This window comes from Musa acuminata, chromosome BXJ1-8 (genome assembly GCF_036884655.1).
Source record: "Musa acuminata AAA Group cultivar baxijiao chromosome BXJ1-8, Cavendish_Baxijiao_AAA, whole genome shotgun sequence".
Taxonomy (NCBI): domain Eukaryota; kingdom Viridiplantae; phylum Streptophyta; class Magnoliopsida; order Zingiberales; family Musaceae; genus Musa; species Musa acuminata.
The window spans coordinates 22,450,161-22,473,148 of NC_088334.1; the positions used below are offsets into that span (position 1 = coordinate 22,450,161).

The following is a 22,988-nucleotide window of genomic DNA, read 5'->3' on the forward strand; positions in this document are numbered from 1 at the left end:
CGATAATGAGATCGATTCACCTTTAAACACATATCCTAAATAATCCCGGATAGACTGGTGTGCTGTATACCCGTCCATATGATGGATGCAGCTGGTCTCATAGCTGCTCGTGTAGGGACACTAGGGATACAGTACAGGTGCTCATTGGAGAATGAGTTCACTGATTGATCCGCTTACGGAATGCTGGATGGTTGATGATGCCTTATTGTCAGACAACGATTCCGTAGTCCTAGTGGTGTATCTGGTTCTTAGACTTGAGACACCAAGGATGTCCTGTATGAGTGCTCCACTCTTTGATACCAGACTTATAGGTTTGGCTGTTCCCAGATCTAGTACAGTTGGTCATTGGGAGTGGTAGTCGACCTTACGAGGGCTATTGAGTGTCGATAGAGGATCATCCACTCTCGGTATCATGAGAGGAATATCCCATGTGTTCTTGCTCAGACAAATCCCTGGCCAGGGTCATTCGGGTTGAGAGAGAAAGAGTTCTCCGGGAGAATCCGATTAGAGCGAGACTCGAGTAGAAACCGTATGGGTCTGACAGCACCATGCTCGATATACGGTCTCTGGGATATTAGATGGATGAGGGACTATAGGTACATGGTAACTAAGGACAGACAGGTCCAATGGATTGGATTCCCCTGTATCGTCTGGGGACTACGGCGTAGTGGCCTAGTACTTCCGTAGTCGATGAGTCGAGTGAATTATTACAGAGATAATAATTCACTGAGTTAGAAGGAGTTCTGACAAGTATGACTCACGGCCAGCTCGATATTGGGCCTAGAGGGTCACACACATATGGTAGGCATTGCGATGAGTAGAGGTTCGGATATGAGATATCCGACGGAGCCCTTGTCTTATTGGATGCAGATCCAATACCCACTAGGGAAAGGACCCATTAGGGTTTTGACACGGGATCTCTATAAATAGGAGGGATTCACAGCCTCATAGGCTAGAGTCTTTGCTTGCCCTTCCTATTCTCCTCTCCCTCTCCACCTCAGAGTAGGCCTGGAGTTTTGAGGAGCGTCGTCGCAACCCTGCTGTGTGGATCACCGCTAGAGAGGAGGACGCTTGACCTCCTTCACCCTCTCCTAAGGATCTGCAAGGAAACAGGGATATACGATCTCCCTAGGTAACACAATCTCTATACGCAGTTTTTGTGTTTTTTGCGGATTTTGCGCACCAATCTTCGCACGACGATGAACATCTTTTTGGGAATCGGGGATTTTTGTTTTCTTGTTCTTCCGCTGCGCATATGATGTCGCCCCCCCATGATTTCCCAACAAACACTACGTGGTACCACCACCCGGTTTTGACATTTTCAAATCATAGGCGATTTAACATATCCTTGTTTCACCAAATGGGCCTTCCACTTGGCCTAAAATAGTTCTAACTCAAGCCCAATGGGCCCCTAATTGAGTTAGTAGGGTTCCTCCCAAACCAACTCAATTACAATCACAACTACTTCAATCTAAACGCAATCGATTACAAATAGAATACTATGTTGTCCAGCATGTCATTGGTTCATCCAGCGCTTTGTTCGATTCATTCGATGCATCGTCCTCTCTTGCTCGTATTGCCCAATTGGCATATTGATCTCCGCAAAATCCGATCTCCATGGCATAATGTTCGATCCTTCTTGTTCGATGCTCATGGCACAAAGCTTTCTACCGACATGTCGACCAATCCTTTGGCTCGACGTCCAATCTCCTAACATATATTGGCCTAACATCTAATTTCACTACTTTAATTGATTTGACTTTCCCTGATTGAAGCTAGTCCTATGTCACTCAAAACATAGATTAGATCGTTAACTTCATCAATTGATTTCATCATCAAAATCTGAGATTCAACAATAGGTGTCCTACAAGCCAATCATGTGAGTGATGGCACGTGTGACATAAAACGTAGTCTTTTTTGCTTATTATGATATTTTCTTACTTTATATTGATTTATGCATAAATATATTATGATGTCCATGGATCTGTGCAATGGGAATCGAATCGTGATGCGATCACAATAATGATACCGATTCACCCATCCATATGATGGAGGCTGCTGGTCTTATAGCTACTCATGTAGGGACACTAGGGCTATCATGTAGGTGCTCATTGGAGAATGAGTTCACTGATTGATTCGCTCATGGAATGCTGGATGATTAATGATATCTCATTGTCTGACAGCAATTCTGCCATCCTAAGTGATGTAGCTAGTCCTTAGACTTGGGACACTAAGGATGTCCTATATGAGTACTCTGCTCTTTGATACCAAACTTGTAGGTTTGGAAGTTTCAAATCTAGTATAACCAATCATCGGGTATGGTAGCCAAACTTATAAGGACTATTGAGTATCGATATATGATCATATGCTCTCAGTATCATGAGAAGAATATCCCATGTGTTCTTGCTTAGACAAATCCTTGGCTAAGGTTATTCAGATTGAGAGAGAAAGAGTTCTCTAGGAGAATCTAATTAGAATGAGACTCGAGGAGAAATCGTATGGGCCTGACAGCAACATTCTCGATATATGTTCTCTAGGATATTAGATGGATTAGGGACTCTAGGTACACGATAACTGATGACAGATAGGTCCAAATAATTGGATTCCCTTATATCTGCTAGGGACTACTACATAGTGGCGTAATACATCCGTAGTCGATGAGTTAAGTTAATTATTATAGATATAATAATTTACTAAGTCAAAAGGAGTTCTGACATGTATGACTCACGACCAGCTCAATATTAGGCCTAGAGGGTCATATACATATAGTAGGTGTTACGACGAGTAGAGGTTCAAATATAAGATATCCACTATAGCCCTTATCTTATTGGATATCCAATAAGCCCTTGAATTATTGGATCATATGAATGGGATCTAATAAGAGCCAATGAGAGATTATTAGATAGAGATCCATTAATCTAAGATGCTTGGTTAATTGGATGGAGATCCAATACCTAATAGGGCATGATCCATTAGGGTTAAGTTGACATGAGACTTCTATAAATAAGAGAGAACCAAAGGGCCATAGGCTAGGCTTTTTGGTTGCCACCTCCTATTCTCCTCTCCCTTTCTCTTCCTCAAATAGCAAGTGTGGAGATTTGGGCAACGATTTGAAGAGCATCTTTACAGTCCCTACCATGTAGATCACTACTAGAGAGGAGGACGCTTGATATCTTTCATCCTCTCCTACAAATCTATAAGAATTCAGGGATATACAATCTCCCTAGATAACATAACTATCTCACATAAGGTTTTCAATTTTATGAATTTTTATGCACCAATCTTCGACTATACATGTGATATCACCCCTAGATTTCCCTACAAACAATACCACCACTTGACATTGGGCGGTACCACCGCTGACCCTATGGTACCATCATCGAGTTTTTTAAAAAAGTACAATTCATACTTTCCAACTCACAAGCAGTACCATCACCTAGCCTAACGGTGCTACCGCTTGGCCCAACCTCATGTCACTGAATTAGTCTTTCAATTGGCCCAATTCAATCCGATTCAGACCTAATAGGCTCCTAATTAAATTGACATAGTTACACTCAAAATCAACTCGATTAGACACTTAAACTACTTTGATGAAAACACAACATTTATTATCATAAAACCTATATTGTCCGCTTGTCTTTAGTTCATTTGGCACTTCGTTCGAACTTCCGACACATCGTCCTTTCTTTCGGTGTATTGCCCGATCCATTGACATGTTGATCTTGCACAATATTCGATCTTCTTGACGCAATGCTCGATCTCGAAGAACTTTGACTCAACATCTAATTCTCCTGCTTCAATTGATTTACCTTTCTATGATCGAAGTTTGTTTTGTATTACTTTTATAAAACGCTCATTAGTTTATAAACTCATCAATTGATTTCATCGAAATCCGAGATACTGCAATGCTTTTGTCCTATCGGCTTTGTCTTAATAATTTTGAAAACTTTGAAAGTATTTTGTACGTTGATATCATTGATGATAATGATGAAAAGTTATTTTTGATATCTTCCTTGAGTAAATATTTGAGATTGAGACCTTAAATAGTTGAACAGGTTTGCTTGAGTTGAATGATATGTTTCCATAAGAGTAAATATTATTTTCACTGACATCAAATATATATTTTTTTTATTCTGATGTTATGACGTATGGATAGGTGAGCTTTTTAGAACTCCATGATTAATTAATTATCATTATAAAAAAGAGATTATCAAACCTCATGTTTTCATGATTAAATCAATTAATAAATTTTAAAAACTAACTTTATATTGAGATAAATTATATAGTATATACTTGAACTAAGTATGAATCATCAAAGGATCAATTATCAAATGAGAGAATTGACATTGAGTTAAGCTGGATGAATAGTCGATAAGTCAGAGCTTTGATAGACAATTAAATCATGATTAAGCTGCTAATGGGCTAAAAATGTGCTTTTACTAGGCTAACTAGAAGGGAGGTTATAGCAGATTTGAAGTGGGTTGGAAATGGGCTCTTATTGGGCATTTCATTAGATCTGGCAGTAGCACCATTTAGGCCAGGCGAGGTATCATATTGTGTCAGCAGATGGTGGCATTGTTAGTACTCATATTCATTTTGTACTTTTTTTTATAATTTTGCTCCATATTTTCTAAGATCTCTCAGGCCTATAAATATCCCTTCAAGCTTTGCTGGTGGTGATATTAGCTCTTGAGTGTTAAAATTCTCTCCCAAAATCCTTGTTTGAGTTCATTCTGTTTTCTTGAATTTGAGTTGTACTATTTAAGTCATTAAAAGTGTGAAACATTTGTAAAAGTGTAAGTTTTAGTATTATATTTTTAAAAAACAAATTATAAATATTAATTAATCTTCCCGTTCAAAGTAAGATTAATAGTGAAAACAGGTAAGGTGGATGTAGATCAAAAAAATCAAACCAAAATTAACTGGTATTTACATCCTTCCTCACTTACATATTTGAATTAGTTTTTGTATACTTGTTTATATTACAAATTTGCTTCATTATACGATTTAGATTTTATCATGAACTCAATGTTGTATATATGCTAGTGGATGTGAGTATCATTTCAACAATTTTTTGTCAAGGTACTAAAATCCTTAGAAACATAAGCTTTATAGCTCGATTATGTCAACTCGATTATGTTAATGAACAGAATTTCTATTAATTTTTTGGTCAATGGGGGTGATAGGAGCTAAGTGATTCATGAGAAAATGAATTCATGACAAGATTAATCGATTGTGGATCGCCAATAGTTTCTCCCTTCCTGTTCACCATCCCCTGAAGTTGATGTGTACTCCGTGCATCTTAAAAACGTATGATATTTTGGGAGGATACTCTCACGGAGGTAAAGCCGAATAACAGTGTCCAACCTGGAAACTCAGGTTAGCAATAACCTACGGGTAGAAGAGGGTACCAGATGACATCACTGTTGGGATTGAAAGAAGTAAATCAGATTATATTTCCGCAGGCCTATCAGTGCCCAAGAGCCAGAGGAAGCTAGAGAAAGCGCAACGAAGGCCCAACATTCAGCCTCCTACAGCACTTCCAGCTATGCTCTACTCATCAGTCCACCAACCGGCTCTACGGGACACAGCCGCAAACCCATAGCGGTTGCACGATGCTACCGCCGCCGCCTTGTGGACGTCAATAAGTTTTGAGCAATTGGAAGTGACCAAAACACCATTCCCTCGATCCTCGCGAGAAGTTCATCAGGGAATAATTCTCAAACGCAAATTCGCGACTAACAAAAAAAAAAGAATAAAGAAAATGTCTTATATAGTGGCATTACTCAAAAAAATATTTGCACAGAGGGAAGACTGGTGCTGTCTCACAAGCAGAAGGATACTCCTCGAAGCATTATGTTCAGTATACCTTAAGCGGTATAGTCACCATCGCCATCTGTGAACAGGGAACCCAAGTTTCAGTCGACAAACCAATGCAACCTTAATTATAATTAATAGCTACACTCACCCATGGCCTTGGAGTTCTAAGATCAGATTTACGGTACTGTTTAGATAGCTGAGATTGGAAACTCACAGTAATCGAGACATGGAACTCAATAGAAAATGACCTGCATATAGATTTGCAAAACTACTTAACATTTTACATGCATGGAAACTTCACATGGTAGCACCTAATTTCAATCTTAGTAATCTCTCCAAGGACTTTAGAGATTGCTGTTCCTTTCCAAGCAAGATGATATCGTAGGGTGAAAACAGTAGGTCCCGACTTGGGAGCATATAGAAGCATGTATAGGTGTTACATTGATCTAAAGGAAAGAAACCAATGATGTTTGCTATTTAATGTATCAAACGGGAGTATAACTAAAACAAGTCAAAGTGATTACCCAGCAAACAAGGTGGGGCATACCAACAAACGGGGAAGTAGGACGTAGATAGGCAAAGTTAGAGATCGACAAATATCTCCATCTGCTATCTGAGTAACAACGATGTTTGTCACTATAAAATATAGTTGATATAAGCACCCCATAACAGTGTGACATATCATACCTGAGTAGTCTGGATCACTGATGTGTCAGTGACAAACCTCTCCCCAGAGAGAATAGATTCAACACGAAGTAACTGTATATCAACAGAGTCTATAGGAACTGCAGATGCTTCAACGGTTAGGTCACCAGTAATAGGATCCTTCAGAGAACACTGGGTTAAAATTTTCCCTGTGACCCGAAAACAACCTGCTAAAGATGATTAGCCCATCATTATAGTTGTATGATGTTGACCAAGGACTACCTTGAATAAATAACAAAGTTCTACTACGGGCATTTCGGATTCAATTACTTAACACCAAATTGCTATCAGCATGAACTTCAATCTAAAGACACCATGAAAATTGAAATGGACCTGTAAGCAGTTCAGGAAGCAATTGATGCTTTTGAGTGTCCTGTGTTATGTAAAAGCTAACAAATTCCAGCAACTGAGGTGACGTGATTAGATTGGCTGCAAATATCATTTAAAGAGTTATATCTATGCAATAAAAGACTTTGTTATAAAAGAACTGATTGAGAAATAAAACAAATTATAGGATATTTAGTCAATACCTCTATCATTTTCAACTATGAACTCCAATGCAGCAGATAAAGATTTATGTAGGTAACCTCTCATTACATCTGCTGTTATAAGATACTATTGAAAGAACAATTAGAAAATAACAATCTAATACATTGTATGAATATTAAATAAGAACCATTAGTTATCCTATATAAAAAAATGCAACTAGCAAATTGAAGTTATTATCATTTGCCATGCACAAAGTTCAAAAACATGGTCATTGTTCTCGAACATAAAGTCCTTGGTAGCACATATGCAGTGTGGCTGTAAACATGAGCACATATGCAACTTATGTAAAATACCATTGCCCATTACCATTACAGGTACATAATTCCTGGTATGATTATTGAAAGGGGAGGTTCTTTAGATATCAAAACTTTTGGAATGATTATGAAGATGTGACGTCCATTGTTCAAAATTGTTGGTTTGATGTGGTTGACTTACATTCCTCTTTTGATTGTTTTCATCAAGATCTTAGAAGAGTTAGGAGGGAGTTATCCTTCTGAAATAAGCATAAAATAGGAAGGATTGAGGAAAATTTGTCTAATACTTATGATGAGATTTTGAGTTTGGAGAAAGATGTGGGGGAGCATAACTTGGAATTATCAGAAGAATATGAGACTTACAGCTGAGTTTGAGAACACATTTACATTTTTAATGTGCATTTGGAGAAGGGAACTTGAGTAAATGTGCAGTTGTGGGATGCTTTGTGTGTTTGATAAACAATAGATGAAAACTGTATCTTAAATGTGCATGGACATAAGTGTTGTTTGATAAAACTATGTTTCAAAAGTGCATTGAATGTTATGTGACAAATTTACCCTTCTAATATTTTTAATAATTATTCAAATATAAAATACATTTTTATTTAAATTAATATGTAAATAAAATAAATAAATAAATAAATGTAATCTTACAAAAAAATTTAATATGACTTAGATATATAATAAATGAATAATATAATCATATAAATAAATATAAATAATCTTTAAAAATAAATAAATAAAATTTCACCTTATAGAAGACATAAATAAGTTAGTTTCCCATTAAATCATATTAGTAAAATTGTGATTTTGGATAATATCATAAGGTACTTTGAAAATCTAAAATATTATATTAGTTTCCTGTCAATACTGAAATGTTAATGCTACCCTGAGGTAGCATCAATATTTGGGCATTTGCAATACAACAACCAGGCCAAATGCAACTTGAAAAAATTTTACTAAGCACCAAATCACATTTGAAATGTACATTGAGCCTTTAATGGACATTTCAAATGTTTTCTTAAAAGCACCTAACATGTCTTTACAATAAATATCAAGCTTCAACTAGGCAAATTAGTCTAAAATGGTGGGATAAGGCCAAGCCTGAGTGGCTTAATGAAGGGGATAAAAAAACCAAATATTACCATAACTTCGTAGTCATGAGAAGAAAACTCCTGACTACCAACCCTAAGGTTAACAACTGAGGTAGTGTCAGATTCAAACTCCATTAATAAGGCTTTTGTGGATTTTTATCAAACTTTATGGTGTGCTAAAGGTAGAAAAAATTCATGTTTTTATTCTCGGCCTAACCTTTCTATCATTAATATTACTTCCAACAACCAGTTGATTAAACATTTCACGGTTTTCACCTATGAGGAGGTGTGGGCTTGTTTAAAATCTATGGGTTGGGGTGGTAAAAGCCCGGGCCCAAATGCTTTTACAGTTAAATTCTTTAAAACCCATTGGGATAGAATCATTGAATCTTTTATAAATCATTTCCATAAATATGCTTATCTTCCTAGTGAATGAGCTAAGACCTTTCATATTTTTATCCCCAAATGTGCCAATTCAAAAGAGATTAAAGATTATAGCCCCATTTCCCTATGTAATTTGGCTTATAGAATTCTTGCTAAAGTCTTAGCCAATCATATTAAACCTTTTCTGGATACTATTACATCTAAAGTGTAGCATGCTTTCATTGTCTGGAGGTGTATACACGAAAGTTTCCTCGTGGCATAGAAAATTGCTCATGCCATGTATGAGTTGAGAGGAAAAAACCTTAACATCATCATCAAAATAGATCTTGAAAAGGTTTATGATAAGATCTGTTAGGATGTCATCATTAAATGTCTCAATTTGTATCATTTTCCTATAGTCTTCATTTATTGGATAATGGCATGTACCTCTTATAGTAGTTTTGCTTGCTTAATCAATGGCTCGCCATCTTCCTTTTTTAAAGTAGGAGAGGTCTTCGTCAAGGGAATATCCTTTTGTCATGCCTATTCATCTTGGTTGCACAATATTTATCTAATTTATCACATGAGGTTGTTGATCTTAATATGGTGTCTTCTTTCCACATCAAAGGCTCTTTCAAAATATATCAGCTCATGTACGCTGATGATATCTCATGTATGGTAATGATATCTTGTTGTGTTTTAAGGAAAATAGAAAGTCATGTATGAATATTAGTAAAGTCTTTCATGAATTTGAGAGGATGACTAATCTTAAAATCAATGTCCAAAAATTTGAAATTAATTTTCCAAAGAATACTAGTAGAACTATTAAAAGAGAAATATGTCAAATTTTTAATATTCATGAAGGTAATTTTCCTTTTAAATATTTGGGTACTATGGTCTTCCCTAGAAAACTACCTCTTTCAGCTCATGAGGACATCGTTAATCAGGTCCGAGGTAAACTCATCAACTGGAACAGCAAGACCTTGTCTTAAGCGGGCAAAGTGACCCTTTATTAATGCTGTCATCATTGTTGTTCCAATACATTATGTGAGTGTCGTGTTGATGCCTTAAAGATTATTAATAAGATTAATCATATTGTGAGAGACTTTCTATGGGGGAAAGGGTGTAACAGTAGAGGCCTGCATCTTGTCACTTGGGATAAGATCACTTGTAGCAAGAGAGATGGGGGATTAGGAATCAAGGACCTCAACTAGACAAAGTTTGCACTTCAAAAAAGGAGGATTAAGAATATTTTTAAGTTGTGAGCCCAAAGTTTGGACTAGTGTGGTCTTGGCTAAATATCAATTTTATTCTTTGTGGAACTTCCAATGGCCCAAAAGGACCAGTTGAAGTTGGAGGTTGTTCTTGAGAGCCATGGAGAGATTAAGAACAGGTTTTACTAAACTTGTTGGTGATAACAAATCTATTGATCCTTATCAGAATAGCTGGTTATTTGATATATTTTTTAAGTTAGCCCTTGTGATGATAAATGGATTTGAAAGGCTAATCCTAGAGGAGTGGTTTCTACTTATTCTGCTTACAGATTCTTCCTTGGAATTGATGCTAGTGAGATTTTGGATGGGGTTCTACAACCATTCCTAGGGTATTGATCCATTGTTGGAAATTAGTACATTGTTGCCTTCCTACTTCTCGACAATTGGCCAAGTAGGGTTTAAGATGTGCTTCTAACTGCTACTCATATGGGCTTGGATGGTGATTATATTGATCATTTATATTTTAGATGACCTGTTGTGATGCAGGTATGTGAACACTGTAAACATAAGTTAAATATATTTTTTTTTTTCAATAATTGGAGGGATGGTGCTGAATCTCAGATTTTGATGATGAAACTAATTGATTGTGTTTAGATGTTTAATTGCATTTTGAGTGATGCAGGTCTACTCGATCAGGATTAGACAGTTGACGCAGGAGGAATTAACATTGTGCCGGAGGAGATCACGTCAGGATATTGGATGCCAGAAGGCTTCAGACGTCGGGCATCGGGCCAAGGAGAGCGGAATTGCGCCAAGGATATCGGGTTTGCGGAGGTCAACCGCCGATTAGGCAACAAGCCGCAAGAGAGGACGATGCGCAGAAGAATCGGACGAAGCGCCAACCAATGACGTGCCGGGCAACAGAATGTCAATTCGCATTGTAATAATTGTCTAGATCGAAGTAGAGTTTTGGCTTGTGTGTGCAGAATTAACTACGATAACGATGAAGACATAAAGCGAAACAAAGTGCCGGAGTCAAGCGTGAAGGATTCGTTGGGAGCTCGAGAGTTCGACGAAAGTCCGAAGGTTCGTCGGGAATGCTGCCGGAACTAGCCGAGAATGAGTAGGGAGCTTGCCGAAGGGTTTTTCGGAAGCTCGCCGGAAGGTTCGTGGGAAGTTCACGGAGCTCGCCGAGAAAGATCGGAGCTTGCCGAAGAAGCTCATTGGAACTCGCCAAGATCAAATCGTGAAGTCTAGGAGCTTGCCGGGAGTCCGCATAATGGTTTCCGAGAGTTTATTAGAAGACCGTCGGAAGTTTGCCGGAAGCTCGCCGGAAGAAGTCTTGACTTGCGGACTTTGTAATAGCTTAGGAAATGTCTTTAAATTCGTAGTTAGCACGTTAATTAGGGTTAGGATTAGGTGTTAATCTTATAACCCAAGTAGGGGCCAATTGGGCCGAAGTTCGGACTGGTTTGGGCCAAGTTTGGAGCCCAACCAGTGAGCTAAAATAGTGTAGGCGGTGGCACCGCCCAGAACCCGAGAACTGAGTAGTGGCACCGCTGGACTGAGCGGTGGCACCGCCCAGCACCCGAGAGGTTCGACGGTGGCACTGCTGGACTAGGCGGTGGCACCGCCAGTACACTGTCAGTGTCAGACACTAATAGGCGGTGGCACCGCCAGCCTCGGAAACCCAAGAGAATTCAAAATTTGGAGCCCAAATTTGAATCCTCTTTGGGCCTATAAATACCCCTCAATTCTCAGCTGAGATTACAACCTTTAAGAAGCAAGAGATTGAGATAAAAATCTTAGCAAAGTCTTTAGCAAGTTTTTGTTTTCAATAGCTTGAGTGTTCACCTCCCTCTTTCTCTTTGAAAATTTGTAAAAGTGTGAACCACTTGTAAAAGGTTGTAAGAGGGGTATTTGTCCTTCCCCTTCAAAGTGATTTGCTAGTGGAAGTTGGGAGCCTCATTGGAGAAGGCTTCGCAAGTGGATGTAGGTCATTTTGACCGAACCACTTTAAATTGGTGCGTTCCTTGAATGTGTGAGTTCTTACTTTCCTGAAATTGTTATTTACACTACTGCTAGTTTTCGATTTTCATCTACTCAAGTTACTATCGAAACGAAATCTCCTCGTATTTACGAATTCGGTTTTAAACTTACGAGTTTTAATCCGCTGCACTAATTCACCCCCCCCTCTTAGTGCCGCTCTGATCCTAACAGATGGCACTTGGTTCAGGGTAGGAGATGAGAATCAATCTGATTTGATCTTGAGAGCCCCTCATTGCAGACATTTTCTGATTACTATGGAAGGCTCAAAATGATGCCATGTTCGATGGGATTAAACCAAATCCTTATATGATGTTTTAAAAACCTGCCATGTTGCTTTTATATTGCCATTGCAGCTTAGAGTCTGAGGGGTCTAACGGGAGTACTTGTAAGATTGTCACTTGGAACAAACCTAATCTTAAATTGGTATAAGTTGAACACTGATGGTTCTGGTAATTTGTTGCCCAAGGGTGGAATTGGTTTTATCTTAAGGAACCGTGATGGGACTGCTGTGTTTGCAGGAAATGGATGCAAGGGACACACAATTCTGTTCAACAACACTGTTATTGTCAGGCAAGCACTATTGGCAGCAAAGGCAAGGGGAATTAGAAAGATCCATAGTCAAACAGATGCTGAGTTCCTCATTTATATATATTGAAGAACAAAGTGGAGACTCCACGGACTACTTCCATGGTTGTGCGTGATATTAATATTTTATCCAATGGTTTGAAGGAGGTAAAAATCTTCCATGTGTTCAAGGAGGGTAATTGCCCGACGAATTGGCTTGCCAATTCGGCTAGGATGAGTGGATGTCATAATTCTTGGACCGGGGAATTTCCCTAATGCACTAGGTGTGTTGATATCCTTTGATAGAAGAGGGGATGGTTGTACTCGTTTGAGATAAAAATAATAATTTTTGTTTGGAAATATAGATGAATTCCTGAAAAAGCCTCTTTTTTGGTTTCTCCCAAGGGGTGCTCCTTTTTCACATTTCCCAAAGGTGCCCCCACCTTTTCATTATCCTGAAATACCCCTAACATGACAACAGCAGCTCCCATCTTTTTTTGGCGGACTAGTCCATAGAGTGATCTGGTCCATCGAATTTGGACAGATCCAATTCCCCAGTTATAGTGTTTTTGAATAGACCTACCCTGTTTTCCAAAACATAAGCCTACTCAAAAATACAGTAATTGACATGGAAGTCTCCGTTTGTTTTTATTCCTAAACCAATAAGGATATGGTAAGTCTATTCAAAAATATTATTATTGACATAGAAGTCTCCTTGTTTGGTGTTCTTATTGCTAAACAAATAAGAATAATCATTTGAAACTCTATTTTTGTATATAAGTTGGTTTCTATTAGGTTTTGAGTCAATTTGCCTCAGTTAGAGTGTTTTATAATAGACTTGCATTGTTTTGGTGAAGATGCTAAAAACATTGTAAATCAATTCAAAAACACTATAATTGGCAGTGTAAGCCTTTCTACAATCTGCACCTTAAAAATCTCCAAAAATTCAAGTGCAGCCCTCAAAAATCTGTTCCGTTCCTTGAGCGATCATCATTGCATCTAAATAATGTATCCCACTTTTGTTTGGAAATATAGATGAATTCATGAAAAAGCCTCTTTTTTGGTTTCTCCCAAGGGGTGCCCCTTTTTCACATTTCCCAAAGGTGCCCCCACCTTTTCATTATCCCGAAATACCCCTAACATGACAACAGCAGCTCCCATCTTTTTTTGGCGGACTAGTCCATAGAGTGATCTGGTCCATCGAATTTGGACAGATCCAATTCCCCAGTTATAGTGTTTTTGAATAGACCTACCCTGTTTTCCAAAACATAAGCCTACTCAAAAATACAGTAATTGACATGGAAGTCTCCGTTTGTTTTTATTCCTAAACCAATAAGGATATGGTAAGTCTATTCAAAAATATTATTATTGACATAGAAGTCTCCTTGTTTGGTGTTCTTATTGATAAACAAATAAGAATAATCATTTGAAACTCTATTTTTGTATATAAGTAGGTTTCTATTAGGTTTTGAGTCAATTTGCCTCAGTTAGAGTGTTTTATAATAGACTTGCATTGTTTTGGTGAAGATGCTAAAAACATTGTAAATCAATTCAAAAACACTATAATTGGCAGTGTAAGCCTTTCTACAATCTGCACCTTAAAAATCTCCAAAAATTCAAGTGCAGCCCTCAAAAATCTGTTCCGTTCCTTGAGCGATCATCATTGCATCTAAATAATGTATCCCACTTTTGACTGATTCGATAAGGAAGTCCATCGACCCAACAAGCCTTACAAAGTTATCTTGTTACAGTCCTACTACCTTGTCTTGGTACATGGTGTCCACTATGTTCTCCAATGCCTTGATTCCTTTTCTTGACCACTACTCATACTAGAGATCAAGGGATTGATGATTGTATGAAAGTTTCACCTTTACGATACCATGTGCTCCCTTGTGCCTATGGCTCTATTATCCACCCATGCCTCTATGAGACTATGTAGCTCCCATATCTTCTCTTTGTGATCTACCACAATAACATCATAACACTCCCTCCAAGTCCATCTCACATTCTAATTGTTACTTGATTTTGCATAGTCAAGTCGTTCTAGACTTATCATCGCTTCTACACTCCTTTCTGCTAGTTATAAGTGCTCTGCAAGTCAATCACATGAGTGATGACACGTGTGCATGACACAAATTCTTTTTGCTTATTATATTATTTGGCATTTTAACACTTTATATTGCTTATTGCATGAATATATATTATGATGTCCATGGATCTGTGCAATGGAAATCAGATTGTAATGAGATCACGATAATGAGACCGATTCGCCTTTAAACACATACCCTAAATAATCTTGATCAGAGGTTACTCAAGAGGGACATCGAGATAACCGGACAGACTGGTGTACTAAATACCCGTTCATATGAGAGAGGCAACTGGTCTCATAGCTACTCGTGTGGGAACACTAGGTTTACAATGCAGGTGCTCATTGGAGAATGAGTTCACTGATTGATCCACTCACGGAATGTTGGATGGTTGATGATGCCTTATTATATCATACAGCGATTCTGTAGTCCCACTAGTCTATCCGGTCCTTAGACTTGAGATACCAAGAATGTCCTGTATGAGTACTCCACTCTTTAATACCGGACTTATAAACCTGGAAGTTCCAGATCTAGCACAGCCGATCATCAATAGAGGTAGCCAACCTTACGAGGGATATTGAGTGTCGATAAAGGATTATCCGCTCTCGATGTCATGAGAGGAATATCTTATATGTTCTTACTCAGACAAATCCTTGGCCAGGATCATTCGGATTGAGAGAGAAAGAGTTCTCCGGATGAATCCGATTAGAATGAGACTCGAGTAGAAACCGTATAGGCCTGACAACACCATGCCCAGTATACGGTGTCTGGGGTATTAGATGGATGTGAGACTATAGATACACGGTAACTAAGGACAAACAAGTCCAATGGATTGGATTCCCTTATATTGTTTGCGGATTGCGGCGTAATGGCCTAGTAAGTCCGTAATCGATGAGTCGAATGAATTATTATAGAGATAATAATTCACTCAATCAAAAGAAGTTCTGATAGGTATGACTCACGGCCAGCTCGATATTGGGCCTAGAGGGTCACACACATATGGTAGGTATTGCGACGAGTAGAGGTTTAGATATGAGATATCCGTTGGAACCCCTATCTTATTAGATATCCAATAAGCCTTTGAATTATTGGATCCTATGGATGAGATCCAATAAGAGCCAATAAGAGATTATTGGGTAAAAACCCACTAATCTAAGAGGCTTGGATAGTTGGATGGAGATCTAGTACCCAATATGGTAGAATCCATTAGGGTTAAGTTAATAGGGGGCTCTATAAATAGGAGGGAACCAAAGGGCCATGAGCTTGGTTCTTTTTTGTTGTCACCTCCTATTATCCTCTCTCTCTCTCTCTCTCTCTCGTCCTTATACTACAACTCTCATTTGGGGCATGTGGGCAACAAAAAGGGGCAACCTTTTCTTTATTGCGTGGTACGCGCGAGGAAGAGATTTGGGCAGCGATTTGAGGAACATCTTCGTAGCCCCCGCTAGAGAGGACAATTAACCTCCTTCATCCTCTCCCACAGATTTGCAGGTTTTCAGGGATATACGATCTCCTTAGGTAACACATCTTTCTTATACATGCAGTTTTTCGGTTTTGCAGTTTTTACGCACTAATCTTTGCACGATTATGAAACGTTATTTTTCTACGGGAATTCTAGGATTTTGTTTTTTGTTCTTCCGCTGCGCATGTAATGTCATCCTAGATTTCCCAACAGTGATATCAGAGCCAGATTGCTCGTGCAAAAGATTGGTTTTTAAACTACATGAGATGTTTTCAATTGTGTTGAAATTGTTTTACGTGTTGCTGCGATTTTTTTTGTCGTAGATTACAGATCTATGCTGCAACTTTTTCTCTGTTATAAAGTGTTTTACAGAGGGCTTTTGATGTCAAATATGTTAGCACAAAAGAGGAAGAAAGGGCAACAACTGTTGCTGCCCCTTTGTATTGGCCGAAGGCTGCTCGCAGCCTTGGCTGAGAGCTCCAATCTGCTGCTCTCGGCATGGCCAAAAGTAGCAGGAACAAGAGCAGCAAGGCTGCTCTCAACCTGCTGCATGGCAGCCCCTGTAGTCAGGTTTCCTAGCTGCAAGGGGCACCATAGGCGGCTAGGGTTTCCAAGCCGCCCAAGTACCCTTGGTGGCCAGGACTCCTGGCTGCATTGTCATGGACAAAATTGTAAACAGGGTGTTTAATATAATGCTCATGTATGTCCATGTCTTTTGTTTTATTCATGCTTTGCACAGCATGTAGAGGGACGGTTGAAGGCTTAACAACCCCAATTTAGTTGAGTTTGGTGGCCATTTTAGACTTGTAAATAAAGGTTGTGTTATGTGGACACTTGTTGAAGATATCGGTCTGTAGTAGATCATTTGAACCCTTTGTTGTGCGACCGTTCAAAGCTTGTGAAGTCTGGTTGTAATTTGCATTGGTTATAAAGTGTTTCCTGAAATAATTGCTTGTGGATCCCGAGTGAGACGCTTTCTCTAACCCGTTTTCTTTTTTGTAGGTCCTAAGGGACCATAGGACGTTTCGGGACGGTTGACCTTTGTGGACAAACATGCAAAGGTGTCGCATAACTTAGGCAAAACCAGCTAAGTCTGTGACAGATGATATCAAAGCGGGACAAGCACTCATAAAAACACTTGGCATGCAAACGTGGGGGACCTAGCGGGGCTACGTTGAGGGCAGCCAGCATGCGCGACCATTTGGGGGGGAAAACGAGCATGGAGATATAGGGAAAAGGAGTCGCTCAGAAGAGCGAGCATCTGAGATTAGCATTCAGAGGAATGACCAACCCTTCGCGCAAGAGGCACCACGAGGAAAAGCAAGCTGGGAAGAATGCATAGCACACAAAGGTTGGGATGGCTGAGTTTGTGCTACGGCTCAACGGCAACCATACTTGATGGTGCTCAAGACAAGCGAGGCGCTTGGTAAAAGAATGAAACCGTATAAGGTGGAATAGGTTGTTTAGCGACAAAAAGAGTTATGCAAAGCTCACAGAGGTGAGGGGAATTACTAACTCAAAGAATTCAGTACTCATGCAAAGGCTTGTATGCGAACGATGGAGTGTTCGTGGCCATCCTAAGGTGACCGAAACTCGGCATCATGGAGCATTGAAACTTTCTCTTCAGCATGAGAAGGATACGTCCGTAGGAGGCTGAAGTGTGCCGTGAGTTCAGCATGTTGCTAGGCCTTGAGGGGTGCAGCGGGGGGCTGTATTGACATAGAGTCGCAATCTAGCAAGTGCGTTTGGGGGAGGCAAAACAATAGATAGCTTGTTCAGCAAGGAGGAGTAGTCCAAGGGGATGGTGGTCTCCGAAATTTTCAAAGAGAAGGAAGCAAAGAGAGAAGTTGCTCCAACGGGACAAACATCCAGGAGGGATAAATCCCGGCTCTCCAGAGGGAAAACCATGTGCAACGGACCGCAGATATTGAGGAGTACCTCAAAAGCAACTTCACAAAGCTCAACGGACCGAGCAACCTATCACGAACGGTCGTCACGCACTCGCAACAACTTCGTTCAACGAGTCGTTCGTCGCTTTTGCATGCTTGTACAGAGACATGGCAGCCTGTTTTGTTTTGGTTTGGTGTTTTGCTTGTAAAAATACATATTCGAATAGTTATAGCGCTACAGTGCGACCGCTCACCTCGCCGAGCCAAAAAGCCCCACAATGGCTCCGCTTTCACGTGTCGTAGGCTGTTTTCTGCAGCCCGCTGCAGCGCCCAAAACGTCGGCCATCTCAGCACCCTGGAACCCCCAGGGTGGCACAAGGCTGGATGGGGCTTTGGTATATTGTCGGACGTTGAAAAATCTTCACAAGTTCGCACGTTAACTTGACGGGAACTTGCCTTCGTGACCGGCACCCGGTGAGCAATTGTTTGTGGACTTGCAACTGTTTATTCTACCTTCTAAAGTCCTTGTTTTCTTCTTTCTCTCTTTTCTCCCTTGCACTCAAGGTGCTTGCTAAATTGCTTGTAAAGCTTCCCTCTTCGTGAGACGTCGAGACTTGTTCGTCGCTCGTTTTCAATCTAATCAACTTTATGTTTTACAGGTCCTTCGGGACCTGTACGAGGTTGCAACTAGGCTGAACCTTTGCGAACGCATATATCGCAAGGGTGCCTCATGACTTAGGCAATCCAAGCTAAGTCCGAGGAGTTCGCGCAAGGGTGCTTCACAACTTAGGCAACTTCAGCTAAGTTCGTGACTTTGCCGTAAGGGTGTCTCACGACTTAGGCAATTCCAACTAAGTCCGTGACATTGTGGTATCAGAGCGGGCAAGCAACGAAGCAACTTCGCAATCTCGCCATGGCCAAGCATTGTGGCGAATCGAGCAAGGCGGGGGGCAAGCCGGACCTTTGCCCCAAGCAGTCGCAGGTGGGCTGCAAGTGCAAACTCGCTCTCATGTCGTTGGAGCTGCTTTGGAGGACCGTGGCAGCAAACATGATGAGTGAGAAATTGGTTACTCTCCGCGAGCGGAGGAGGCGCAATCTAAAGCACCAACCGAGAATAAGAGTCATAAGAAGAGACTCACAGCTGCGGAAACCCGCTTGGATGTTCTTGAAGCGAGTTTAGAGGAACTCTACCAAGGCCAACGAAGGCTTCTTGGGGTAGAGAGCTCGCAAGAAGAAGTTGAATACCGAATCGACAAGGTTGAGGCCCTAGTCGATCGACTGACGGACGATACTAAAGACTCCGTGCAACATTTGCACGAAGTCGTGGCGGAACTCACTTCTAGAGTAACAGCATTCACAAGGGCACTAAATACGGGAGGGAGCAACACCCGCGTTGCACCACCACAAAACTTGAGGGCACCTGAGCCTCATTCCTATGGAGGTGCTAAGGATGCAAAAGAGCTCAAGAATTTCTTGTTTGACATGGAACAGTACTTTCGAGCTACAATGCTTGATTCTGAAGATACCAAGGCTTCAATAGCAACCATATATCTGAACGAGGATACAAAACTTTGGTGGCGAACCCGTTGAGAGGAGATCCAACAAGGTTGATGTCGAGTGGACACATAGGAGGACTTAAAGCGGGAGTTGAGAACTCAGTTTCTACTTGAGAACACAGAGTTCGTCGTAAGGAGGAAACTAAGACAACTCCGCTAAAGTACTTCCATTCGAGACTACGTGAAGTAATTTTCTGCACTAATGCTGGACATACAGGACATGTCCGAGAAGAATAAGTTGTTCAGCTTCCTCGAAGGTTTGAAGCCTTGGGCTCAATAAGAACTGCATCGAAGGAATATCCCCAATGTGATCAGGGCAATTGCTGTCGTAGAAATAATCTTCAGAAAATCGCCCTCCAAAATATTCTCGAGGGAAGGAGCCCAAGGGCGAGCAAAGGAAGAAGAACTCCCATAAAGGGCCAAGCTCAAAAGGCAATGCCCCAAAACCTGGCAGATGCTTCTTGTGCGGAGGACCGCACATGGTGAGAGAGTACCCATAGAAATAGGCACTCAATGCTTTAACAGCTTCTATCCATCCCCCCAGATCGGACAAGGGCAAGGCTGTCGCTCTTAGTTCGAGTAGTTCAGAATCCAACAGTGATGAGGAGGAGTCGCAAGGACCCCGGATGGGAGCAATGCATTTGTTGAACGCTATACGGGATCAAGTGGGGCAGAACATGAAGACAATGCCACAAAAAGCAGGAAGTAGCGAGCTGATGTATGTAGACATTAAGCTCAATGGCCAAACGACCAGTGCAATGGTGGACACGGGCGCTACCTACAATTTTATTGTCAATCGAGAAGCAAAGCGACTTGGGCTGATCTTGGAGAAGAACCCAAGTCGAATGAAGGCGATGAACTCAGAGGCCAAGCGAATCTCCAGGTTGGCAAAGGGAGTTCCCATCAAGATCGGAACATGGAGCAGGAGCACAAACATGATGGCGGTGCCACTGGACGACTTTCAAGTGATTCTTGGAATGGAGTTTATGCACATGACGAAGTTGGTGCCAATGTCGTTCCTAAACTCCCTATGTATGATGGGAGGTGATGACCCCTGTGTGGTTCCAGTCTCTCGGAGAGGAACCAGGGAACCCCAACAGATATCGGCATTACAATTGAAGAAAGGAGTACAAAAAGGCAAATTAATATTCGTAACTGCTATGAAACTAGAGCCACTCGATGAGGAGGTCATTCATGAACTTGTTGTGGTGGCTAACGTTCTGAAGGAGTTCATAGACGTTATGCCACCCGAGTTGCCGAAGACTCTGCAGCTACGCAGAGGCATTGATCATCATATCAAGCTGGAGCCAGGAGTGAAGCCTCCAGTAAGACCAACATATCGCATGCCCCCTCCAGAGTTGGCAGAGCTCCGAAAGCAGCTAGGTGAACTGCTAAGCGGTGGTCTCATCCGTAGTTCCAAAGCACCTTTCGGAGCTCCAGTCCTCTTTCAAAAGAAACAAGATGGGAGCCTCCGACTATACGTCGATTATCGAGCCCTCAACAAAGTGACGGTGAAGAACAAGTATCCCATCCCGCTCATCGTAGACTTGTTCGACCAATTGGGCAAAGCAAAGTATTTCTCCAAATTCGACCTCCGATCGGGGTACTAGCAAGTGCGCATTACTGAAGGCAACGAAGCGAAGACTACCTGTGTGACTAGGTATGGAGCGTTCGAGTTCCTGGTGATGCCTTTCGACTTAACCAATGCTCCGACCACGTTCTGCACTCTTATAAACCAACTATTCAAAGAATATTTGGATAAGTTTGTGGTTGTCTACTTGAACGATATCGTCGTCTACAATCAAACGCTTGAGGAGCATGTCGAGCATCTTCGGACAATTTTCAAGGTTCTCAGGGAGAACACATTATTCGTGAAAAGGGAGAAGTGCTACTTTGCTCAAACGGAGATCTTATTCTTGGGGCATCGAATCGGTGATGGCTCCATTTGGATGGACAAATCAAAGGTGTAAGCTATTGCAGAATAGCGAACTCCAAAGAAGGTGTCAAAGCTGAGATCCTTCCTTGGTTTCGTCAACTACTATCGACGCTTCATGGTAGGGTGTTCGAAGCGCGCAACTCCATTGACGGAGTTGCTGAAGAAGGAGCAACCTTGGAGATGGTCTAATAAAAGGGAAACGACGTTCCAAGATCTAAAAGCTGCTGTGTTGGAAGAACCGGTGCTCAAATTGCCAAACTATGGGGAGCCCTTCGAAGTCCATACAGATGCTTCAGACTTCGCTATTAGGGGAGTACTCATACAGGTGGGTCATCCGGTGGCCTACGAGAGCCACAAGCTCAACAAGACCGAGCAGCAGTATCCGGTGCACGAGAAGGAGATGACAACGGTGGTCCACTGTTTGCGAGTTTGGCGACATTACCTTCTTGGATCGCGATTTGGCTGAGGACAGACAACATCGCTTTGAGCTATTTCCAAACTCAAAAGAAATTCTCCCCAAAACAAATACGATGGCAGGACTTCCTGGCTGAGTTTGATATGGCAATGGAGTACAAGCCCGGAAAAGCAAATGTCATGGCTGATGCATTGAGCCAGAAAGTGGAGCGAGTGAATGCCATACAGTTGGAGGGCAAAGGCCAAGCAAGTCAGTTACACTCCAACTTCCTTTCCAGGATTAAGGATGGATTGTACAGTGATCCCCAAGCAGTGACCTTGATGCAGCTCATCAAAGAAGGCAAGGCACGATGATTTTGGGTCCAGGAGCGACTCGTTTACATAAAAGGGAATAAGGTTTATGTTCCTTGAGTGGACAATTTGAGGCGTGAACTCTTGAGAGAGTGTCAAGATTCCCATTGGGTTGGACATCCAGGTATTCACAAAATCGTGGCTCTCGTGGAGAGAGCCTTCTACTAGCCGAAGATGGAAACTGATGTAAAGGAATATGTTTGAACGTGCCTCACTTGCTAATAGGATAAGGTGGAGCAGTGGAAGCCGGTGGGACTTTTGGAATCGTTGCCCATGCCAGAAAGGTCGTGGGAGAGTATTTCCTTGGATTTCATATCAAGCTTGCCGGTAGTAGGAGGACTCGGATCGATACTCATGGTAGTCGATCGATTTTCAAAGTATGCAACTTTCATTGCTGCACCCTTATACTGTTCAGCAGAGGAGGCGGCCAAGCTGATGAGGAAGAATGTGGTGAAGTATTGGGGAGTCCCGCACAATATAATCAGTGATTGAGACGCTCAGTTCCTGGGACGATTCTGGACCGAGCTTTTCAAATTGTTGGAGTCCAAGTTATACTTCTCCACAAGCCTCCACCCCTAGACAGATGACCAAACAGAAAGGATAAACTCGCTCCTTGAGCAATACTTTCGACACTACGTGAGTGCCAACCAACGAGATTGGGTGAAGTTGTTCGACATAGTC

At 41.1% G+C, this 22,988-nt stretch overlaps 1 protein-coding gene across 7 annotated transcripts in view; it reads right to left on the reverse strand.

Annotated features, from left to right (window-relative positions):
- Positions 1-5,413: 5,413 nt before the first annotated feature.
- Positions 5,414-22,988, reverse strand: part of LOC135585615 (uncharacterized) — a 30,359-nt gene continuing 12,784 nt past the window's right edge. For 4 of the 7 annotated variants that reach the window (XM_065079342.1, XM_065079339.1, XM_065079340.1 and 1 more), the window contains 6 exons: positions 7,056-7,140; positions 6,859-6,954; positions 6,508-6,692; positions 6,345-6,433; positions 5,969-6,068; positions 5,414-5,896 (listed from right to left, as the gene is read on the reverse strand). In XM_065079342.1, coding sequence (XP_064935414.1) covers positions 5,861-5,896; positions 5,969-6,068; positions 6,345-6,433; positions 6,508-6,692; positions 6,859-6,954; positions 7,056-7,140 — 591 coding nt within the window. In that variant the 3' untranslated portion in view covers positions 5,414-5,860. The remainder of the gene's footprint in view (positions 5,897-5,968; positions 6,069-6,344; positions 6,434-6,507; positions 6,693-6,858; positions 6,955-7,055; positions 7,141-22,988) is intronic. The other 3 variants (XM_065079338.1, XR_010475953.1, XM_065079341.1) reach the window with 3 other exon arrangements.